General features: G+C 44.3%; 1 protein-coding gene across 3 annotated transcripts; it reads left to right on the top strand.

Annotated features, from left to right (window-relative positions):
- The first annotated feature begins 3726 nt into the window (after positions 1-3726).
- Positions 3727-20412, top strand: git2b (G protein-coupled receptor kinase interacting ArfGAP 2b). Of its 3 annotated transcripts, XM_076303119.1 has the most exons (20): positions 3727-3949; positions 4780-4913; positions 5154-5266; positions 5505-5610; positions 5916-6002; positions 6468-6598; positions 6866-6960; positions 7144-7189; positions 7456-7507; positions 7603-7675; positions 7808-7905; positions 8121-8232; positions 8508-8650; positions 9091-9243; positions 11134-11346; positions 11613-11702; positions 12511-12596; positions 13307-13498; positions 18024-18087; positions 18486-20412. In XM_076303119.1, the coding sequence occupies exons 1-20, from the start codon at positions 3898-3900 to the stop codon at positions 18690-18692; spliced, it is 2247 nt and encodes a 748-aa protein (XP_076159234.1). In that variant the 5' UTR covers positions 3727-3897; the 3' UTR covers positions 18693-20412. The 3 variants fall into 3 exon arrangements, with proteins under 3 accessions (XP_076159234.1, XP_076159235.1, XP_076159236.1); XM_076303120.1 differs by lacking the exon at positions 11613-11702; XM_076303121.1 differs by lacking the exons at positions 11134-11346; positions 11613-11702; positions 12511-12596; ... (1 more) ...; positions 18024-18087; positions 18486-20412 and adding an exon at positions 10793-10879.
- The last annotated feature ends 11 nt before the right edge of the window (positions 20413-20423 follow it).

A 20423-nucleotide genomic window follows, 5' to 3' on the forward strand; every position in this document is an offset into this window, starting at 1 on the left:
CATCAGAGGCGGAGTGTGCACTCTGGCTCTCATGTCAGCACAAGTGTGCTTTCCTCTTGAGCTTGCTGATCACACCTACAGTAAGCTCCCTACCTGCCGTCTCAGTGAGAGGAAGAATTTGGACACATACGTCTATAGTATACCATATATGCTTCTATATTTATTCATTTATTATAGGCCTATGTACCCTGGAAATCCAGAGTTCTCGCCAAAGCACAATTTGAATTTGCTCAACAAATCACTCTGCTCATTACCCATGCCGTTGGAGCCTAGCTGCACCAATCACATCGGTGTATCTGATATAGGCGGGCCAGAGGTGAACTAAACAGATGACGGCAGCGCTGCTACGTCGAAGTCCGGAATCAGTCAGTAAACATTGGTCGTAGTGCTATCCAATTTGGTGCAGTGATATCTTCAAATGCATGCTTGGTGCAGCCCCTCATCCAACTCCACTTACTCATAGCCAGACCCTAAATCTTTCTGGATTTGGGTCTGGATTTCCAGGCTATCGGTTGCCTGATGAGCCAAACACACATCAAGATGTAGGGTCTGGGAACTTACCATAGGCACTGCTCAATCGAGGGGCGGGATAAACGGTTGTCTTTCAAATTTCCTCTGCACGCAATAGGATAGCGCCACAACTCATGAGTCCCATGTATTTTCCCACCAGCGGAAAGCTTGGCTAGTTGTTCAAACTTTTGCCAATTTAAAAAAAGCTAAACTCAAGTCGCGATTCAAAGACCGCTGTTCACCAACAGCAGCATCCATCTTCTATGTTTTCAAGTAGCAGGAAATTCACATGGAACCGTCGCCAACTCTATACACGATGTGATTGGCCTGATAGAAGTTGCATTTTTCCAGCTCGCAAGCCAACAGAGAGTTGCTAGACTACCCTGGCTGCAAATTACATTTGCTGCCGCTAGCGTGCGTCTAGATTTCTAGGCTAAGGCTATAGGCCTATGTGCCTTTACACTTGCAGGGGCTACTGCCCTTTTTGGGATGGCCAGCAGGAGGTGCTCATACTGCAGGCGTTTGTTCAGGGTTTGCTGCTGGAGCAGTTGAGGGGGCCTGGCACCCATGGCTCTCAGGCTGGTGCCCTGGACGAGGCCAAGCCAGTAGAGCATGTTTAGTGGAGCATTTTCTAGACAAGAGAGGAGGTGGAAGTAACCTGCTAGGCAGCAAAGACAGCTGTCATCATCCAAAGCGAGGTCCCCGGCAGACAGCAATAGGTCCAAAAGAGTGCTGCTGAAGTGGTACAGACGTCCAATGCCAGCATCACACAGCGTAGCCCCTAAGCCAGTGTTAATCTAGAGCAGGGTGATACATTGAAATGACCATTGCCCTTAACCTGCCAAGCTCTGGTGGACACATCATCTCCCAGAGCGTTGCAGAACGCGCTGAAAGCCAAAGACCACTTAGCTGGGTGTGTGCTCTTGGAGTTCACAGACATCTTTGCTGCCAGACATGAAGACTGTGCACACACACCAGATTGGTCAAGCATGATATCAACACTAGAGATGCCTGCCCAGTCTGTCTTCATCAGGAACAGCTGTCCCTTGCAGACAGCAGCTGTGCCGAAGATTGATAGAAGAGAGATGACAGAAGCAGTGGAGTTGAACCCAGAGGTATGTGCCTGAACACCGCATTCTCCATTGACCAGCGGCTCTAGCAGTTCAAAGTTCTGCCATTTGGGCTTTGCAGAGGGCTGGGCACTAGATCTAGAGACCAAGGCTCTGTACTCGCAGTGGCCATGCCTCAGAATCCAGGGTGGGCTTGTGTATGACCACTGACAGTCACCTGGGGACTACCGCGATATCCTGAATCCTGCAGTCGGTCCACGGCTTGGTGGGGGCGAGCTACCTTGGAAATTCCAAGCAATCTCTCTGGTTGTATTGGTCGGATGGACTGTCATCAGTTAAAAGTTAAAGATGAAAGTTAACTGATATTTAGTAGATACAGCAACACAGGCTCGCACTGGAAATTTGAACCTGGGTCGCCTGACTGTCAGTTGGTGATGCTACCACTGCTCCATCACATCCACACATGGAGTTCCATATATCCACCAGTGTGAACACTGCACAGCCAAGAAGGGGCCAAAATACAGCACTCCCATATTCCTCTCCAGCAGTATCAGGTGGGCTTGTTTTATCTCTAAACCTGTCCCGGTGGCCATGGATTACATCACAAACTGACTAGACGCATGCAGTCCCCAAGTATGGCCACCACTGCTGGTACTGGAATGTCTGGTTGCCAAGATGTTTTGCCGCCCATTACGATACATCCATAGTATGACGGCTGAGTATAAAAAAGGCTTAAATTACTCCGGGAGACCCCTAGAGTGATGGTTTAACTGTTAGACTACTCCACTACATCCCCAGAGAGACAGTTTAACCACTCTCTGTCAACCCAGTTTGTCATTGTCACCACCTGCCGCCGACAACATGCATCTGCCCCTGGTCTTATGTCTGTAGTGGATGGCAGTCCAAAAGTGCACTGGGCACACAGGGGAGAGTTGTACACCCCCATGGACTTGGTGTCTTCCTTTAGAGCCGGAGGCAAGGGCCAGGGTGAGCCCAGGGTGGAATACTACTTAAACCTAGAGCTGCTGCAAGACTAGCACAAGTTGGCCAGGCACTCATTGACAGAGGCTGGGGCTTGTAAGAAGAGGGCCTATGACCTAGAGACGTAGTTGCCAGGGACCTACAGACAAGGTATGGGTGTTCAGACAGAGAATATCTGTGGTGGTCCACCAAGACCGACTGCACCCCAACCGCTGGCTCGTCCAGATGAAGACAAGACTTCTGTGACCAAATTTGTTTGTGGGCCAGCTCTCGTCCTTGGCAGCAAGTCCATGCGGGCTATGGAGAGGGAGAAACAGCCAAAGCCCTTGATATGGGGATGGGGGGGTGCTTCATTTAGCTGGCTCATGTGCCTTTAACAAACTGTAGGGCTAACATAAAAAAAACTCTTCTCAAATTTAAGGATCTAAGTGTCTAGACAGGACATGATGAAAATACTCTATGTCAAAATATCAAATTGCAATGAGACTCAAATGTGAATAGTATAGTAACACTTCATCACATTCTAATCCTGAACTCATCTCAACAAGTCCTGTTGCATGAAATATCCAGTTATAGCAGATGTAGTAATCTGACATGCCAAAGATCCCTCCAAAAATAGTAGGCCTAGGCTAAGGCCTCATATAAACACAGCACAGATGACAGCCAATGTGTACAGTGAAACAGGCTTTTAAGAATTTTACAGCCTCTTTCATTTTCCAGCTCAGACAGAAAAAAGAAATTGGGAAATTTGTTTACATGCCAAAGCAAATAGGTGGGCATTACCTACTTGCTTTAATATCCACAGAAGCACAGCGCACTTTATAGCGTAAACAGGCACTCAAGGCATCTGACAGACTGTGCTTGTGTGGTTATGGATATGACGTTAGGCAAAACAATTGGCTTGGTTTGCAGAGATCAGCCATATAGTCTGTGGATATAGGCTATTGCCGAAATAACTGCATTTGACATTTCGTGCGTCTTGCTCATGAATCACACTTCGGTAGCTGTGCGTGCCACTAGAGTGGAAGCAGTTCGAAAATATATATTCAAACGTCCAGCGCAATGCATGCGTACACTGCTGACGACTGTGCGCGTAACCGTCCCGATCCGACCCGTCTCTGTCAGCGCGCCTATGATTCACCAGCTGATGTTCACTTCCCGTTGAGGAAGTTGACTTGAAAAAAGTGGAGAAGAAAAGGGCAACCCACAATACATGGAGCAGTGCGATTCCTTAGCTTTTAAAAACTAAATCCCTCTCAATGGTTAGTAATACTCATGTAGAATCTCATGAGTACAGCATCAAAACTTGTTTTCATCAAGGATACAACTGAAAAGGATGTCAATGCGGCCTCGGAACAGAGACGTTTGCGCTGATTGCAGCGCTCCTGGTAAGGAAAACCTCATAACACAACGGAGCTAATAATGCATATCAGCTAACAATTATCCAGATGCAAAGATGAGACAAAATGTTGCCTCTGTTTACTCGTGCGTGATTTGGAATGAGTGGTATCAGTCTGAAAGCGTCTGTTTAGTGTGCATTTATTAACAACCCTTCATCGTCACGTTAAACTATTGACTGGGCAATCAACTTCCCTGCTAATATGACTAGCAGGCTATGATAGCATGCTAATAGTGGAGGGTGTTTTCTAATGTTAGATTGCTTATGGACAATTTACGTTTCAGCCATAATGGTAGTGTAGTAACTTGACGCGATTATGAATGGAACATAATTTGAATGGCTTGTTTTCGTAAACCTCTACTGCGCAGAATTTCGTGTTCTGTGAAATGGGGTTTTCGTTATATTGGCTAGCTTACTAGCTAGCTTACTTACTTGCTTGGTATCTTATTTTCATGCAGCATGTTGCCAATAATAATGAATTGGATCGGACATAGAGCTAAGATGATTTACTTGAGCATGTAGGCTCCCTACGTGCCTGTATGGCGAATGGCTATTCTGAGGTAGAATATCAAAATACCAGCAGCAGTCAAGTCCTAGTTTGATTTTATGCTGCTGGTCTTTTGAAGTCAGCCGTCAGATTGCAGTGTCAAATCCCTCCAGTAAGTCTCTTAAGCTAGTAATCCAATGGAAAGGCCAGAGGCAGGTCATTTACAACAGTAGCTTAACATTAGTATAATTCAATATATAACAGCCTTCAGAAATGTTTTAGGAGTCATATCATAACTCAGGTGGAACTCTGTGGGTGTGTGTGGTCTGCAGGGCCAACATGGGCATCGGTGAACCGTGGTGTCCTCATCTGTGATGAGTGCTGCAGTATCCACCGCGGCCTGGGCAGGCACAGCTCCCAGGTCCGACACCTCACACACACGTCATGGCCGCAGTCCCAGCTGCAGGTAAGCCTGCAATCATTATGTTCTAACACAAACAAGTACAAAATGTGACTGCTATTTCTAATGTAGTATATCAAATTGTGTAATTTTGTTTTAAAATAGCTCATTGGTTTTCTGTGTTGACATGCTTATTTTATCATTACCACATGTGGTTATCAGGTGCATGTGGTTCTTAGTAATGCACACAAATGTTTGTATGCTTTTAAACTTGGTAATACAACACACACACTGCATTTTCTACAGATGGTTCAGACATTGTACAACAATGGGGCGAATTCCATTTGGGAGCATAGTCTTCTGGATCCCTCCTCTGTGATGACTGGGAAACGCAAAGCCAATCCTCAAGACAAAGTACAGTGAGTACAAAGCTGAACGCTCTCCAAATGAGATGTCCTGAGAGCAAATGCCAGCTATGCATTCCCTGACGTTTGTGCATTGTTGTGAATACAGTGAATGGTTCAGGGTTGAGGAAAGTAATTGCAGTTTGCAGCATTCCTTGAGAAGGAATTCCTTGTCAAAGAATTCAATCACAATGGTGGCTTTTTTCCCCTCCTAACCATTTTCCTGTTCAATTCTATACTTCTCTTTCCACAGCCCCAACAAAACAGACTTCATTAAGGCAAAATATCAGATGCTGGCCTTTGTGCACCGGATGCCCTGTCGTGAGGATGACAGCGTCACTGCAAAAGACTTGAGCAAGGTTGGTGAGATTGTCATTTTGGATGTAAAATGAAAATAAAGGAATTGATTCATCCAGTTGCTGGACAACTAGAAATGTGTGGCTTACTGTAGTCCATTTAGATGATTTGCATCCCACGTAACCATGCTTCTCAGAATCTTCATGATTTGATGACTTAATTCACCTCATGAAGTGAATGTTTACTGAAGCACGCCAAGTCCCGCTGGATCACATGACTCACCTGGCTTTTTTTGGTATTTGCACAAATGCAAATCTTTACACATACTAGCACTAAATCACTCCTTATCACTCCTCCAATTCTCCAGCAACTTCACTCTAGTGTGAGGACGGGCAATCTGGAGACTTGCCTACGACTGCTGTCTTTGGGAGCACAGGCCAACTTCTTTCATCCTGTAAGTCCTGACTTTTCCACTCACTCTCAAGACATGAAATACACTATGGCACTATGAAAAGTTTCCTTTTGGCTACTCATCTTTATGTTCCTTCCAGTACCCGTATTGGAATTATATATTAAACTCTTACATTACTAGTTGTTTTGGTATTGAATGTATGTCAGTTTCTATCCAAGTTCCATATTTAAGTTCCTTGAATTTCCCCTAGGGATCAATAACGTATATCTATCTATCTATCTATCTATCTATCTATATGAAATGTATTAAAACATTGAATCACAAATATTAATTGACCAGCGCTGCTGTACACATTGCAATATCTATTGAGTCAACAGCTAAATATCGTTGTGATATTGAATTGGAAATCTCTAGCACTTTACCCTCCTAGTGTTGGCATGTTTATTGATTTTGTTCCAAATTCCTGTGCGTCATGTTTTTGTGTCTGTTATTGCTCGTCCGCTGCAGGAGAAAGGGAACACTCCTCTACATGTGGCCGCCAAAGCAGGCCAGCTCTCTCAGGCTGAGCTCTTGGCTGTGTATGGGGCCGACCCAGGTGCCCCTGATGCCAACGGCCTCTCACCCATCGACTATGCCAGGTAACCACTCCTCCCCTTGTGGTCCGCTGTGATCTCTGAACGTTCCTGTCAACTTAAGGTTTTTATGTTTTGCGGTTTAGCTGGCCAGGCACATTTTTATCCTAAGATGGTGTGAATTTCTCTAATTTGTTGATTTAACAATATATTTACAAAATAATTGTGAGCATGGGTGTTAGTGTTCAACTAGCACATTTTTACTAAATCTCTAAAAACTACTGTGTTGGGAGTTTGTGTCTGACCCTATGCCTCTCTCCTCGTATGCCCCAGGCAAGCTGGTCACCATGATCTTGCTGATCGGTTGGTAGAGATCCAGTTTGAGCTCACAGACAGGCTGGCATTTTATCTGTGCGGAAGGAAACCAGGTGAGCCTTTTCGTTTACTGGGACGTTCGCCTCTAAAGAGATGGATTTCAAATGTTATTGTCTGTAATGAGTAACAGCTTTCATTATTTTTATTTTTCTATTTTAATGAGTTGTATGTAATCATTGTAAACTCATTGGAGCTTTTATCATATGAAGAAATAACTCTTGGGTATTATGTTTTAGATCATAAAAATGGACAGCATTTCATCATTCCACAGATAGCTGACAGGTAAGGAGAACATATTGAATGTTTTTAAATAGAAATCAAATAACAATGTCAGTGATTATTTAAACTGCAGTAGTAAAAGTCTCAGCAGATATACACTAATAATGAAATATCTAACCTTATTGAGACTTAAATCTCTTATGCTTGCATTGAATGGATAAGGAATGAGTAAGTATGTTTATAGACTAAATAAATACTCATAAATGTTCACTAACTCGGTGACCTGAAAGTCTTTTAACATAAGTCTTTCCTTTCTGTCTTGTGGCTAGTGGTCTGGATTTGTCTGAATTGGCAAAAGCGGCCAAGAAGAAGTTGCAGTCCGTAAGTTGATCGTGTAGCTGATCGACTGTATGCTAGCTGTTCTCCTCTCCTGGTTGGACCTCCTTATGTATCTGTTGTGTTTTATTCAATTCCAGCTCAGCAACCACCAGTTTGAGGAGTTAGCCATGGACGTGTATGATGAAGTGGACAGAAGGGAAACTGATGCTGGTAAATGGAGAGGCAAATGGCAGGAAGCCACTCACAGTGCATGTGTCTGTTAATTACAATAAAATTGTCAGGACACCGAGACTGTGTTAGACATTCATTTACCACTTTCAACTTGTCGCTTTTGTGTCTCAGTATGGCTGGCCACGCAGAATCACAGCACCCTGGTGACAGAAACGACTGTGGTCCCTTTCCTTCCGGTCAACCCTGAGTACTCTTCCACTAGAAATCAGGTGTGCAGAAACCCTTTCTATGCTCACCACTTCTAAACCTGACTTTTTTTTTTTTTTTTAAACCTGACAACTGAAAGTTCCTTGGCGCAGTAAATGTACTTAGACAAAGACTAATTTAATATTCCATTAACATTATGTTGTAAATGTACATCTTGCTCAGCAGTTCAAGAAAAGCAAATTAATATCTGTTTGATTCATTGTTTTTAACAATTCAGGGTCGTCAGAAACTGGCTCGATTCAATGCTCATGAGTTTGCCACTCTGGTCATCGATATTTTAACTGATGCCAAACGTCGCCAACAGGGGACCTCTTGTGAGAATGCCAAAGGTAATCAGTCTTATTGATCCTTTTTCAGTTTCTTGTGCCAACTGGTGCACCAAGATATCCACTCACATTTAATCTGCTATTTCCTTTTTTTTACACTGCTGACTTCGCTTGTCATGGAATTGATCTGACAAGATATTTAAACTGTTGCTGAGCACATTTGAATATTGTTTCTGATCCTCCTTCATCAAGTTAGAGGGAAAGACAGTTAAAAGGTAGTAAAGAGCCAAGTGCCATAGCTCACTCTGGTCTGACAGCCGTTGCCATGTTGTGCTCAGAAAACGTGGAGCTTATCCTGAAGGGCATTGACAACCGGCATGGTAGTGAGAGTCAGGACGTGGACCAGCCAGATTACGATAGCGTGGCGTCTGACGAGGACACGGAGAGGGAACCGGCTTCTGGGAAAGAGGAACGGACCAAGGTATGGAGAAGTCTCAGTAGGGGTCAGTTACAAGGAGGCTACACCGGGCTCGTGGTCCGTTTGCGTTGAGTCTGCCGCAACAAGTAGCTTCCACTATAATGCATGAAACTGGCTACACCAGACGTGTTGGCGGTGCGTACATTAAAAAAAATTAGACCAGTCTTCTAAAACTATTTTTACGCTCCGCAAACGGAGTGCTTCAGTTACGTCCCCGATGTAGCCTTTTTGTTGTGTGAAAAATAGAAAGAGGTTGGAGGGTATTGTTATAATGTGCAGTGAAATCGCAGGCACTAAATTCAATGACCTCTTTAAACTGTGCAATGTCAGAACCACAAAAAAGGCCCAGGCAATCGTTGTTGACCCAAGCATTCCTTTCATGGGGGCATGGCAAGGGAGTATTTCATGGGAATATTTAACATTATATGTCTGATGTCCTTCAGAGCTCGGAGTCCTCTGACCTGTCGGATGGCCCAATCACGGTCCAGGAGTTTATGGAGGTCAAGAGCGCTCTCAACGCCTCGGAGGTGAAGATCCAGCAGCTGCTGAAGGTGAACTGTCACCTGAGTGAAGAGTTGAGGACGATGCAGAACAAGGTACTCAAATGCCAAGGGTCAAAGTCAAATATAGTGGATGTTCAGAAGCACTTTGCCTGTAGTTACTGACTCACTTTCTTCAAAGAGGCAGTCACTTTAGTGATTGATGAAGTTATGGGTGCATTTGACTCCAAAATAATCCGTTGCAGCCCCTGGTGCAATGTGAAAAACTATGATGACCACCACCGCCCTCTGCATTGCAGAACTTCCTGGTATTGTTTGATGTGAATTACATAGTTGTCTAAGTTTGTGCGGCTGTGAACAATATGCTTATTTTAGAAAATGATGTTGCCAAGGGCGAATGCATGCTATGGCTATGTTTAGACTGAGGAGGAAGTGGTTTGTCGCTGATCTGTCTGTTTTCTCACTGCAACTTGTTCTCAGGGTATGTTACTGGGCAATTATTAGGTATTCATTCGAAATAACAGGTCAGACAATATTTTCGTTTTATGGTCTTCTACAAACATTGATACAGTAAGTAGAACGTTTAAGCTACATTGTAGACTGGTCGAAACCTAAAACAAGTACCCACATCAGTTCTGTTTATGTGAGCTAAACGGTCATGTAGGCCAACTAACGGAGCCATTCCCACCAGCGCCAGCACTTCTCAACCACCTGCCCCCTTCGTTTGTTTTCCCCTAATTCTGTTTGCACTGTAAGCAGAGGAACCAGATTATCTGCTCCACTCTTTGCAAATAAGACATGGGAATTGTTTACAAACATCACTCTCACTCAATGTTTATTTGACACCCCCCCCCCCCCCCCCCTTTCTGTGTTTTAAGACCAAACTGAAGAAGTCAGTCCACTGGATACTTCCTACAATTGTTAGGCAATTGTTATTGTGAGGGAAAAAACACTTTTCAACAATACACATATGGGCTGATCTAGTGCCTCTATAAAACAAAGTTCCTCCTTAACTAATGTAGACATTATGGCAGGATTGAAAATTATGATCATTCAGATGATCTACCAGTTGTGAAATGTATATCACTTTTTTGATATGGCAGCGTTTTTAGAGTGAAAATCTTGAAAGCCTACACTACCAGAATGCTTGAGTACTCATCCGCAGAGCTTCTGCAGATATACAAGCAGGGTTCCTCAAACATTTATATTTAGAATTAACAGTTTCACTTCAGTTACACAATTTCCTTACTGTGGTCCACTTGCTGATTAGCCAATTCAGATGGTGGGCACCAAATGCTTTACCTGGGGAGAACATGTACTGTCTGAACTTTTTATTGTAGGGCAATTCCACGCAAAACTGTCACGTCCATAACGCCAACTAAATACCATGGCATTGTGTTGGCGTTATGGATGTGACAGTTTTGCACGGAATTGCCCTGTATTTGTAAGGGTTAGGGTTAGGGTTTGGTCCAGAGTTAGCCTTAAGCTGATTTGCATCTACAGTCCCCGTTGGAAGCCACCTGGAAGCTGCAACCTCCACAACTCTTGTCTCGCTTGAATTTCCCCTTGGGGGATCAATAAAGTATCTATCTATCTATCTATCTATCTAACTCACACCTACAGTATGTTACTCTCCCCTTTCCAGCTGAGCTACCTGCAGAATGAGAACTGCAGCCTCCACAACTCACACCTATGTTACTCTCCCCTTTCCAGCTGAGCTACCTGCAGAATGAGAACTGCAGCCTCCACAACGCACACCTATGTTACTCTCCCCTTTCCAGCTGAGCTACCTGCAGAATGAGAACTGCAGCCTCCACAACTCACACCTATGTTACTCTCCCCTTTTCCAGCTGAGCTACCTGCAGAATGAGAACTGCAGCCTCCACAACTCACACCTATGTTACTCTCCCCTTTCCAGCTGAGCTACCTGCAGAATGAGAACTGCAGCCTCCACAACTCACACCTATGTTACTCTCCCCTTTCCAGCTGAGCTACCTGCAGAATGAGAACTGCACCTTGAAGTGGCAGGGCCCCACAAACACCACTGCGCCTCCGGATCCCGTTCGCCGTCCGGCTGTGCGTGGAGGCCGGGCCATGTCCATGTATGAGACCGGGTCAGGTCTGAAGCAGTACCATCCCCGCAGTGAGGCTCCTCGTCCAGATGGGAGCACCCTCAACCTGCAACCTCTGCCCCAAGAGGTGAGCACGTGGCCGTCATTTGACTGAATGGTTGAAGCCGCTACTTGTGTTGCAATGGCTAATGGTGGTGTTGCTTTTAGCACAAAATATAAGCTGTTTTGCTTTCAGGGGAAAAAAAAAAGATTCTTTTACTTGGAGACGGTGAGGTACTGTTGCCATCTAGCGATATCCCATTAACTTTGTTTACATTTCTCTCCCTTTCATATACGGTAATGGCCCAACATTCTCCTTAAGCCTTTTTTAAACCTGGTTTGAACCCTTTCTAGATGGGGAAGGGTCCTTCCGTGACAGCCTCCTCCTCCCTTCCCAGCTTCCCCTCATCCTTGTCCTGGCCTGGGGATGAGAGAGTGCACAGGGTGAAGTACCGCCCCAGTCCTGCTAGGGGGCGCCGCTCTTTTTGCCTGGCCTGTACCTTTCAGTCCCTATCCCACTATCTATCTCCTACAATCCACTATTGTTTGCATGGGCCACTTTGAATGTCTATCAAATGTTGGATGTCAGTCAAGAATTCTAGCAATTTTGCTAATTCACATGTATTTTCTTCATTGAAACAAAATGTTGCCTTTCTCTCTCCACTACTAACTTGCGTATCTGTCAGCAAAATGAGCTTCAGACTGTAGTGGTGGAAAGCATTGTGCGTTAATAACACAACTGCTTAATGTTCACCACATGGACAGCTCTGTTTACCTAAACATGTTCAACTCTCCAAAAAGTCCAGATTTTCTTGCTTGCCTTGATTTGGCAGATTACCCCACATCCTAAGCATGAATTGCATTGTCTTTCTCAACCAAGATGGCTGATATTGGCTGCCCTATTAGCTGCAGATGGCCTTTCGGCTATGGCTAGCCTTTTAGCCTTGGCTAGCACACTAACACTGGCCAGCCCATTAGCTCCCCAAGACCTGTTAGCTTTAGCTAGCCAACTAACATTGGCTAGCCTGTTAGGTCTGGGTAGTCTGTTCAGTGTGGCTGGCCTTTTGTCTCTGGCTGGCCTGTTAGCTGTTGCTAATCTGCTGACAATGGCTGGCCAATACGACACGCGGCTGCTATTTGTTTCCGAAACCACTGCTGAAATTGTTTGAGGTAATTACAGTGTTGGTGCTAAATGCTAACAAAGCTACTGCTAACAGAGGTGTCTGACTGGTTCTGTCTGGGGTGTTTCCAGGGCTCCAGTGTCATAGAGGGCCAGTGCAGTGTACCGGAGAGTGACTATGACAACGCGCACAACCACTTGGAGCCAGAAGAATACGGGTACTCTCTTTATCCAATTGATTTTTTAAAGATTTCAGTGTGTGTTTGTTTTGGGGGTCGGCTCCCACCCACTTTGTTGCTTTGTTTTGGGGACAGACAAAGGCTGCAGTTCAAGCACAAATAAACACTTAGAGCCACGCCTGTAATTTAAGTCCTCCTTTAAAGGTGGGGAACCTGCGCCGCAGCCCATAACATTGTGAAGGAGTCCCCTAACACACACACACACACACACACACACACACACACACACACACACACACACACACACACACACCCCTTCTGTTTTCAGTAGTGGGGGTGGGCAAGAGTGGGTTTTAGATTCTCATCCCCCACTCAGTAAAGCCTCATTAGTGCAGCACTGAAAGAAGGGAATGAAGGTGGGAGGGAAGTTCTTATCAAGATGTAAAAGAATTTGAGACACCGCTTCATAATCCAGTGAAGACATTACAAACCTATGCACCCACCATGTCCTTGTTATGTCTTGTATTGCTGTTCTGTGTGATTACAATCAGAGGAAGCGATTCATACATGAAGGCATACATACATCAAGCCTGTGTATCTATAGTTCCTGTCAAAGCTTTGACAGGACCATGAAATAAACTGAAAATCAACTGAAAATCGCTTAAAAACAGCTCTGGTATAAATTCCCAGTTAGAGTGCAGTGAGGGTCAGATGGTCAACATTGACACGATACCCTGCCTTCTCTCTAGTCCAGGCCAGGGCAGTGTTGGTGGGGTGGCCTGGATGAGTGAGGGGGCGATCCCAGAGTCGGACTCTCCGGAGCCGGAGGGCGAGCCCGACCCAACTCTACCCTGCACGGAGGACGTGATCAGCAAGACGGAGCAGATCACCAAGAACATCCAGGAGCTGCTGCGGGCTGCTCAGGAGAACAAGCATGAGAGGTGGGGCTGGAGATAGACAGACACACGCACACACACGTGCGCGCACACACACACACACACACACACACACACACACGTGCATATACGCACACACACGCACGCAAACACACACACACACACACACACACACGTATATACAATTACATACACACACACACACACACACACACACACACACACGTATATACAATTACATACACAAGTATATCACCGTCAACATTGGAAACACATCCACAAATGTAAAGGTGATCAACCAGATAAACCTCTTTCTAAAACCCAACACCTGGCAACGTCATGGGGACATTTACTTTGTCAATCCTCATTTTCTGTATACAGTATGTTTTTCCTTTATCTCTCAAATCAGCGTTTCTGTTTCTGTTTGTACAGTATTTCTCTGTTCCCTCTCTCCTTATCTGTTTTTCCTCTTTTTCCATTTTCCTCTAGTTTCACATTGTCTCCTTCTTCTCTGTTGGTTATCGTTTCTTGTGTGTGTCTCTCCATCTTTCCTTCCATCTCCATCTCTCTGTGTTTCTTGCGTCTCTCCATCTCCTTCTCTCCATCTCTCCGTTCGTGTGCCCCTCTGCGGACGTCCACACCCCCCCCCCCCCCCCAACCCAACCCAACCCCTCGACTCATCACAGCCCTGACCACGGGAACAGGGACAGCCAGGGCTGCTTCGGCGGCCTGCTGCCCTGCTCGGACGGGGGCGAGCGGAGGGAGCGAGGCTCGTCTGTCCTGGCGCAGGCCGACGCCGCGCCCTCCTCCTGGTACTCGGGCCTCTGCTCCTCCTGCCTCCCAGGCACAGTGGCTCCTTTGTCCGCGTGGCGGGCGGTGGGCTTGAGTCAAACACAGCTGCTGCCGCTCCCCCTCACGCCGCGCGCAGAGAGAGCACTGAGGCTCAGGGCCATAAGGGCGTCACATAGGGGTTTGTGTGTGTGTGTGTGTGTGTGTGTGTGTGTGTGTGTGTGTGTGTGTGTGAGCTTGTGTGTGTGTGTGTGAGAGCTTGTGTGTGTATGCACACTTGTGTTTGTGTGTGTGCGTTTGTGGTCAGCCATGCCCATCGTATACTGCTTTTGGACTAAGAATTAGTGAACGTAACTGTTAGAAATACAGCCAGATGTTAGTTTTTTTTTTTTGACCAGGTCACCTGCCACAGCACACAGGAAAGGAAGATGTTTCATACGTGGGTAGAGGGTCAGGTACAGAGAAAGCAGTTTGAAAATAATTATCAGTAGTTAGTGCATAAGTGCCTTAATCAGTAGCTGCTTAAATATCGACTGTTATTTTATCAGCAGAAAGTTGGCTAATTTGTAATGGGTTTGGTCAGTTGGGCTTAGCAGTATTTCAGTCTAATGGCACTATTATGTGCATTGTTTTTCACAAAGATAATTATCAGTGGACTAGAGAGGTTTTTGTTCAGGAATTTGCACTGTAGGGCCTGTGAAAAAAGTTGCCCTTTAGACATGTTAGGTCTCTTAGGGATGATTTCATTGTACTTTCTACAAGCACTATAATAATGATGGCAAAACACACAAATGAATTAAAATGCAGTGAATTAAATACAGTATCATACTGTAGAGAAAGGGCTCTGTGTGTGCATGTGTCCGTGTGAAGCCATGTTGACCAAGTGATGGTTTGAGGCTGTTACAGCTAAGAAATTACACATCACACATTAGATTAACTGTAACATACAGAATAGAGAACTCAACAGTTGATGTTACTTTCCAACATGTCAAAACATTGAATCATTTCAGAATTGTACATTTCTTAGGAATATTCTCTAAATTCTCCACCCACATGAGGAAATTGATCTGACATTGCGTCTGTATATGACAGTCTCTTCTGCTTTTCCCTTTAAAGAAAGCGTAATGCTGAATTTTTGAGAATGTTCAGATGCCAGAGCGGGCACTGTTTTTGACACGAAGCCTCACTGTGGGGTTTACTGCTAGCTTGATTGGTGGTGTATGTGTGAGTGTGTGTGTGTGTGTGTGTGGTTGGTTGTGTAGGCCTGCATATGCTCTTTGCCTTATCTGTGCCAAAGGCTATGCTGGCCACGAAACAATAAAGAGCTCCCTAACATTTAACCCCTACACCGCAGGTTAAAGACACGGTTGTGGCTGAATGGATAATGTGCATGACTTAACCATATTTAAGTCTTGATAACCATATCTTCTTTGAGCTGTGAATATGTCAGCATGACTCCGTGTGTTGGGGAATGCTCACTGATCAATATCATCCTCATATCATCAGTAGGCTTGGGTATCGAATATCGAGTATTGGTTGGAACCGGGACTATCTTTGCGATTTTCCCGGAATCGTTCAAAAGTTTAAATTTCGATTCCCAGTCTGCCGACAGGAAGAAGAAACGGCTGAACACCAACGAAGAAGCGCATAGTTAATAGAATTCAAATTCATGGAGAAGGTCAGACTATTTCATTCAGAAAGCAGGGTTCCCGCGGATCCTTAAAAAGTCTTAAATAGGCTACAACTGAATTTTCGAAAGAGAGGTATTAAATGTGCGTATGGGACCGCCAGCGAGTGCAAGAGAGCGAGTGATGTCTCCATCCAGTTTCGTGTATTTAAAACGCAATTGTATAAGTGATAGGCTATTAGGCTACGGGAGGAAGTGTAGTGGTTGCAGAGTGAAGATGTTTTTCACGGGTTTGGTTAAAGGTGTGAAAACGGTAATAATACAGTAGGCCTATGTACAAAATAATATGCCTGGCGTTTTCGTGGTGTAGCTGAGGCCTGAGAGATAGACAGGGTAGCTTACGTGGAATGAGGGAGCCTACGGTAGAATGAGCGGGATAAAGAGTTGGTAAGCCAGTTAGCGATAGGTTGGCCATATGTTCGAATTTAGGACGGACATATGGATTTTAAAAGCCCTGTCCGGCGTCCGGCGCAGCCTCAAGCCGGACGTTTATTTGCTCTCCTTTTTGGAGTTGCGCTTGGCATCTAAAGTCTTTGCTCGGACCCAGCATCGTTTCACAAACTATGGACGCGAAGACTGCTGGTGAAATTATGTGCAGTGCTTCGCAATCAGGAGGAAATACTGTATACCGGTATGTTAAGTTGATCTGTTTGCATCTTTCCAGCGTGTGTTGCTGGCCTAGCCTAGGGAAGAAAAGATCTGTCTAAGTTATAATAGCCTACCTGTAATATCTGCCAGCAGCTTGCTTGCCAGCGTTTCCCAGTAGGCTAGGCCTACTTAGCAAAAGTTGTGAAATATAACCGCATATGTTTTGAATGTCGGCGACTGCTACATAAAAATACGTGCGTTCATAATACGTGCGTGCTTGAGATGAAACCAGCAGTTTTCAGCAGGATCATGCTAGGAGGACCTGTCTCTTAATTAATTTAAAACAAGTAAATGGTTTTACAATGTTTCAGTCAAGCTTTGGTTGGTTTAGATACAACTGGTATGCAAAATGTAAAGTAGTGGATTAACTTTAATTTGCTGTGCTGCATATTGGACAATAGATGCACATAGTAAATTATATAAAGTAGGCTTATTAAAATATGTAAATAGCTTAGTTAACTTTGAAAAAAATATTTAAGGGAATCCAGTCCAGTGCACATGTCTTTGGCAAGTAGCCCTAGGCTACTACAGACACAGGTGAAGAACAGCCTCAGCAGTAAGCAAAACCAAATATGTACAGTACAGCCAGCTTCAAAAGCAAGCAGTCCAGACCCTAAAATTGGGCATTTATAGCTGTGAAGGTAATTCACACACAATTATTTTCTTTCGCCAAAATATTTTTGGTAACTTCTGTAGACATCCAAAATGGGGTGGGGGTTAAAATTAGTAGGAAAAAAAAACTATTGCATTAAACAGTCTTGTATATCTTTTTGCCGTGGTATAGTCTTAATTTTCATTTAGATGTCTTGAAAAGGTCTTAAAAGTCTTTAAATTTGCACTTGGAAAATGTGCAGATACCCTGAGAAAGACCGTTGGTTAGCTAGCTCATTTAAAATATCCTAAACTTTTTTTGACCCTGCCTTTAAAAAAAATCGGAATCGAGAATCGTTAGGAACCGGAATCGAAATAAGAAATCGGAATTGGAATCGGAATCGTTCAAATTGAAACGATACCCAACCCTAATCATCAGGCATCCTACCAGATATAATCCCCTTGGGTGAATGAAATGTATAACTTGTTTACAAAGATGAGTATACAGAATATGTATAAAGATAATGTATAGTTTATGACTGAACTTGCCTACAGGCCTATTTAATGTTCCACTAGCGTATCAGCATTCTTTCGTAGCTTAATGTCATTCTCTTCAGTAGCCCAGTTTTTAGGTAGACTCAAGATGTCAATATAGCTGCTTATGTCCCTATTTAAACAACATACATGGCTTAGAACTCTGGATTGTAACAGGAATGGGAATACTGCTTAATAACAAATGTTGTGGCTCTCTGAGCATGTGTGTGTGTGTGTGTGTGTGTGCGTGTTCATTCATCCACTCTTGTTAGTTAAGTGAAGATGAAGGTGTTAAGATGACTGGCCTTCCTCTGCCCACAGTTTTGTACCCTGCTCAGAAAGAATTCATGTGGCTGTGAATGAGATGGCTGCTCTGTTTCCGAAGGTAAGATGACGTCTCTGCATCCCAACACAATACATTGAATAATATGCGGCTAAATATCACTGGTACATGGTATTCTCTATGTTGATGTGAACCCCCCCCCCCCCCCCTTCACGTACCATTCAGTAATGTTTTCATTAATTGTACATACTGCCAGTAATCGCACTGGTCTCAATATGTGATAACACTTTGAGTATGCAGTATACTCCTTATAGATGTGTACATAACTGTGTAGAAGCCAAGGTTTATGTCATATGTGTTTACCAACGTTTATGTCATACCTGTTAATGTTTTTGAATTTGGGAATTTTTAAAATATTTTTTGTGTGTTTGTGTGTTTGTGTGTTTGTGTGTTTGTGTGTTTGTGTGTGTGTGTGTGCGTGCGTGCGTGTGTGTGCCCAGCGTCCCAGCTCGGAGACGGTCCATGGCTCCCTGCGCCTGCTCACCTCCAGCGCCAGCCGTCTCCAGGGGGAGTGTCGCCGGGCGACGCCCCCTAACACCCACCACGGCGATGCCCAGCTGCTCACCCAGCAGGTCATTCAGTGCGCCTATGACATCGCCAAGGCTGCCAAACAACTCGTCACCATAACAACCAAAGAGAGCAACTGACTCTGCGCTCTCTCTCTTTCCACCCACTTTACCCACCCGAAATTGACATTTGTGTCTGTGAGATAACATCTGTGAGTTTTTTGCCACTAATTGTGTTATTATTTTTTTTTATTATTATATGTCAGTATTATCACATGTATGCCATTATTTTTTTCTAAAGGAACCGGACTTATTATATATTTCTAATATAGTTGTAATGGCGTTACGCCCATATATGCTTTCTAATAGTGTGTGTGTTTGTGTGTGTGTGTGTGTGTGTGTGTGTGTGTGTGTGTGTGTGTGTGTGTGTGTGTGTGTGTGTGTGTGTGTGTGTGTGTGTGTGTGTGTGTGTGTGTGTGTGTGTGTGTGTGTGTGGCTCAGATATGTTTTGTCAGCCAAAAGCATCATGCGTATTGTAAGTGAAACAAGCCTCTCGCATCTCTCACTGAGCACTGTGGTCCCTGATCCCAAATTCTGATCCTCTCTCTCATATCGGTTTTTGGTCTTCGATTAGGGTCTACGCCTCGTCTCTGACCCTTTAATTTTCCGCCTGCAGTGAAAGGGCTTAAGGTTGCCATGCCAAACTCCCTTCAGTATTACGCCTGTTATACCTCATTCATTTGGCCCATAAACAGTTTCTCCAACTGGACCTCAGCTTGTTTCCTACGAAGAAACCCCCAAGTGCTCCCAATAACCAGTTTATCTGAATGTTTTTTTTTTATTTTATTTTATTTTTTTTTTATATATAATGTACTTGAGAGATCAAACAAACTAATGTGAGGACTTGTATTTGTGTTCTTATCCTATGCTCTCTGTTTATGGATAAACGCTAATGTGGACCCCTGTGTACTGTTAGCTTGGTTCATGCCCTGTGTGTCAGGGATTGAAGAGACTGAACCCAGTTTACGATCCGTGTCCGCGCGTATGTCTCTTTCTCATGACCGTTGTCAGCATGGGTGTATGTGTCGTTTCTCCCTGTGTGGTGTCACAGCGGTTATTGCTTTGTGTTGCGCAGATCATGTACACCGCTGCTAGATGTTAACTACATATGCAACCATTGGGGTGCTGCTGTTTTAAAAGGCTAAACTGTAACATCAAACTCAACCAAGGGTGCAAAGGCCTTAAGAGCTCCATCGTAAAGACAGGGATTGTTACTGATCGCCACATGTCCACCGTAATGGTGTAGATTTGCTAGAACACAGTGGGTATAGGTGAAAGACTTTCAAGATGTCTATCAGATTATAGTTTTAGAGAAATTGCAGTATTTCAATGCAACATGTTCTTCCTTTGACAGTCAATTGAGGCCATTGTGCTAGAGCTAGTAGAGGTTATACTACTTTTAGTGATGGTGTAAACATGCCGCCACAGAACAAGGAACAATAAAACACGACCCCTATTGGCCAAATGCTTACAGGCCATTTTTGGCAACTATTTTAGCAACTGTGAAGTCAGCAAGGCATTTTAGAGTCAGAACTCAAGTCTCTGTCCTCTGTTTCCTCATTTCTACACTATGTAGACTGGACATGTATGGCAGCTCAGTATGGAGATGTGTTCAAGTTGCAGCTCTTAAGGGGCCTGAACAGGACCCCATCCAGGGAAATCAAAAATGCAGTCCATGCAGCTGTGGTAATGAACAATAATAAACATTAATAAGCCATTTATTTCAATAAACTTTAATTTATAAATTCTCGACTGCAATCTCAACATGATTAAACAGTGTAATAAAGTACAATGTGGGGAACACTTGCTTCA

The sequence above is a fragment of the Alosa pseudoharengus genome, unplaced genomic scaffold (assembly GCF_046254945.1).
Source record: "Alosa pseudoharengus isolate Yale_2024_CS ecotype anadromous, Long Island Sound unplaced genomic scaffold, YU_APseudo_1.1 YU_APseudo_1.1_scf_24, whole genome shotgun sequence".
NCBI lineage: Eukaryota > Metazoa > Chordata > Actinopteri > Clupeiformes > Clupeidae > Alosa > Alosa pseudoharengus.

Bases quoted from the DNA above. Each gene is read 5' to 3' on its own strand.
- git2b (XM_076303119.1), top strand. From the start codon at position 3,898: ATGTCAATGCGGCCTCGGAACAGAGACGTTTGCGCTGATTGCAGCGCT. The intron at 6,961-7,143 runs GTGAGCCTTTTC...ATTATGTTTTAG, and splicing joins TCTGTGCGGAAGGAAACCAG to ATCATAAAAATGGACAGCAT. The intron at 8,651-9,090 runs GTATGGAGAAGT...GATGTCCTTCAG, and splicing joins GGAAAGAGGAACGGACCAAG to AGCTCGGAGTCCTCTGACCT.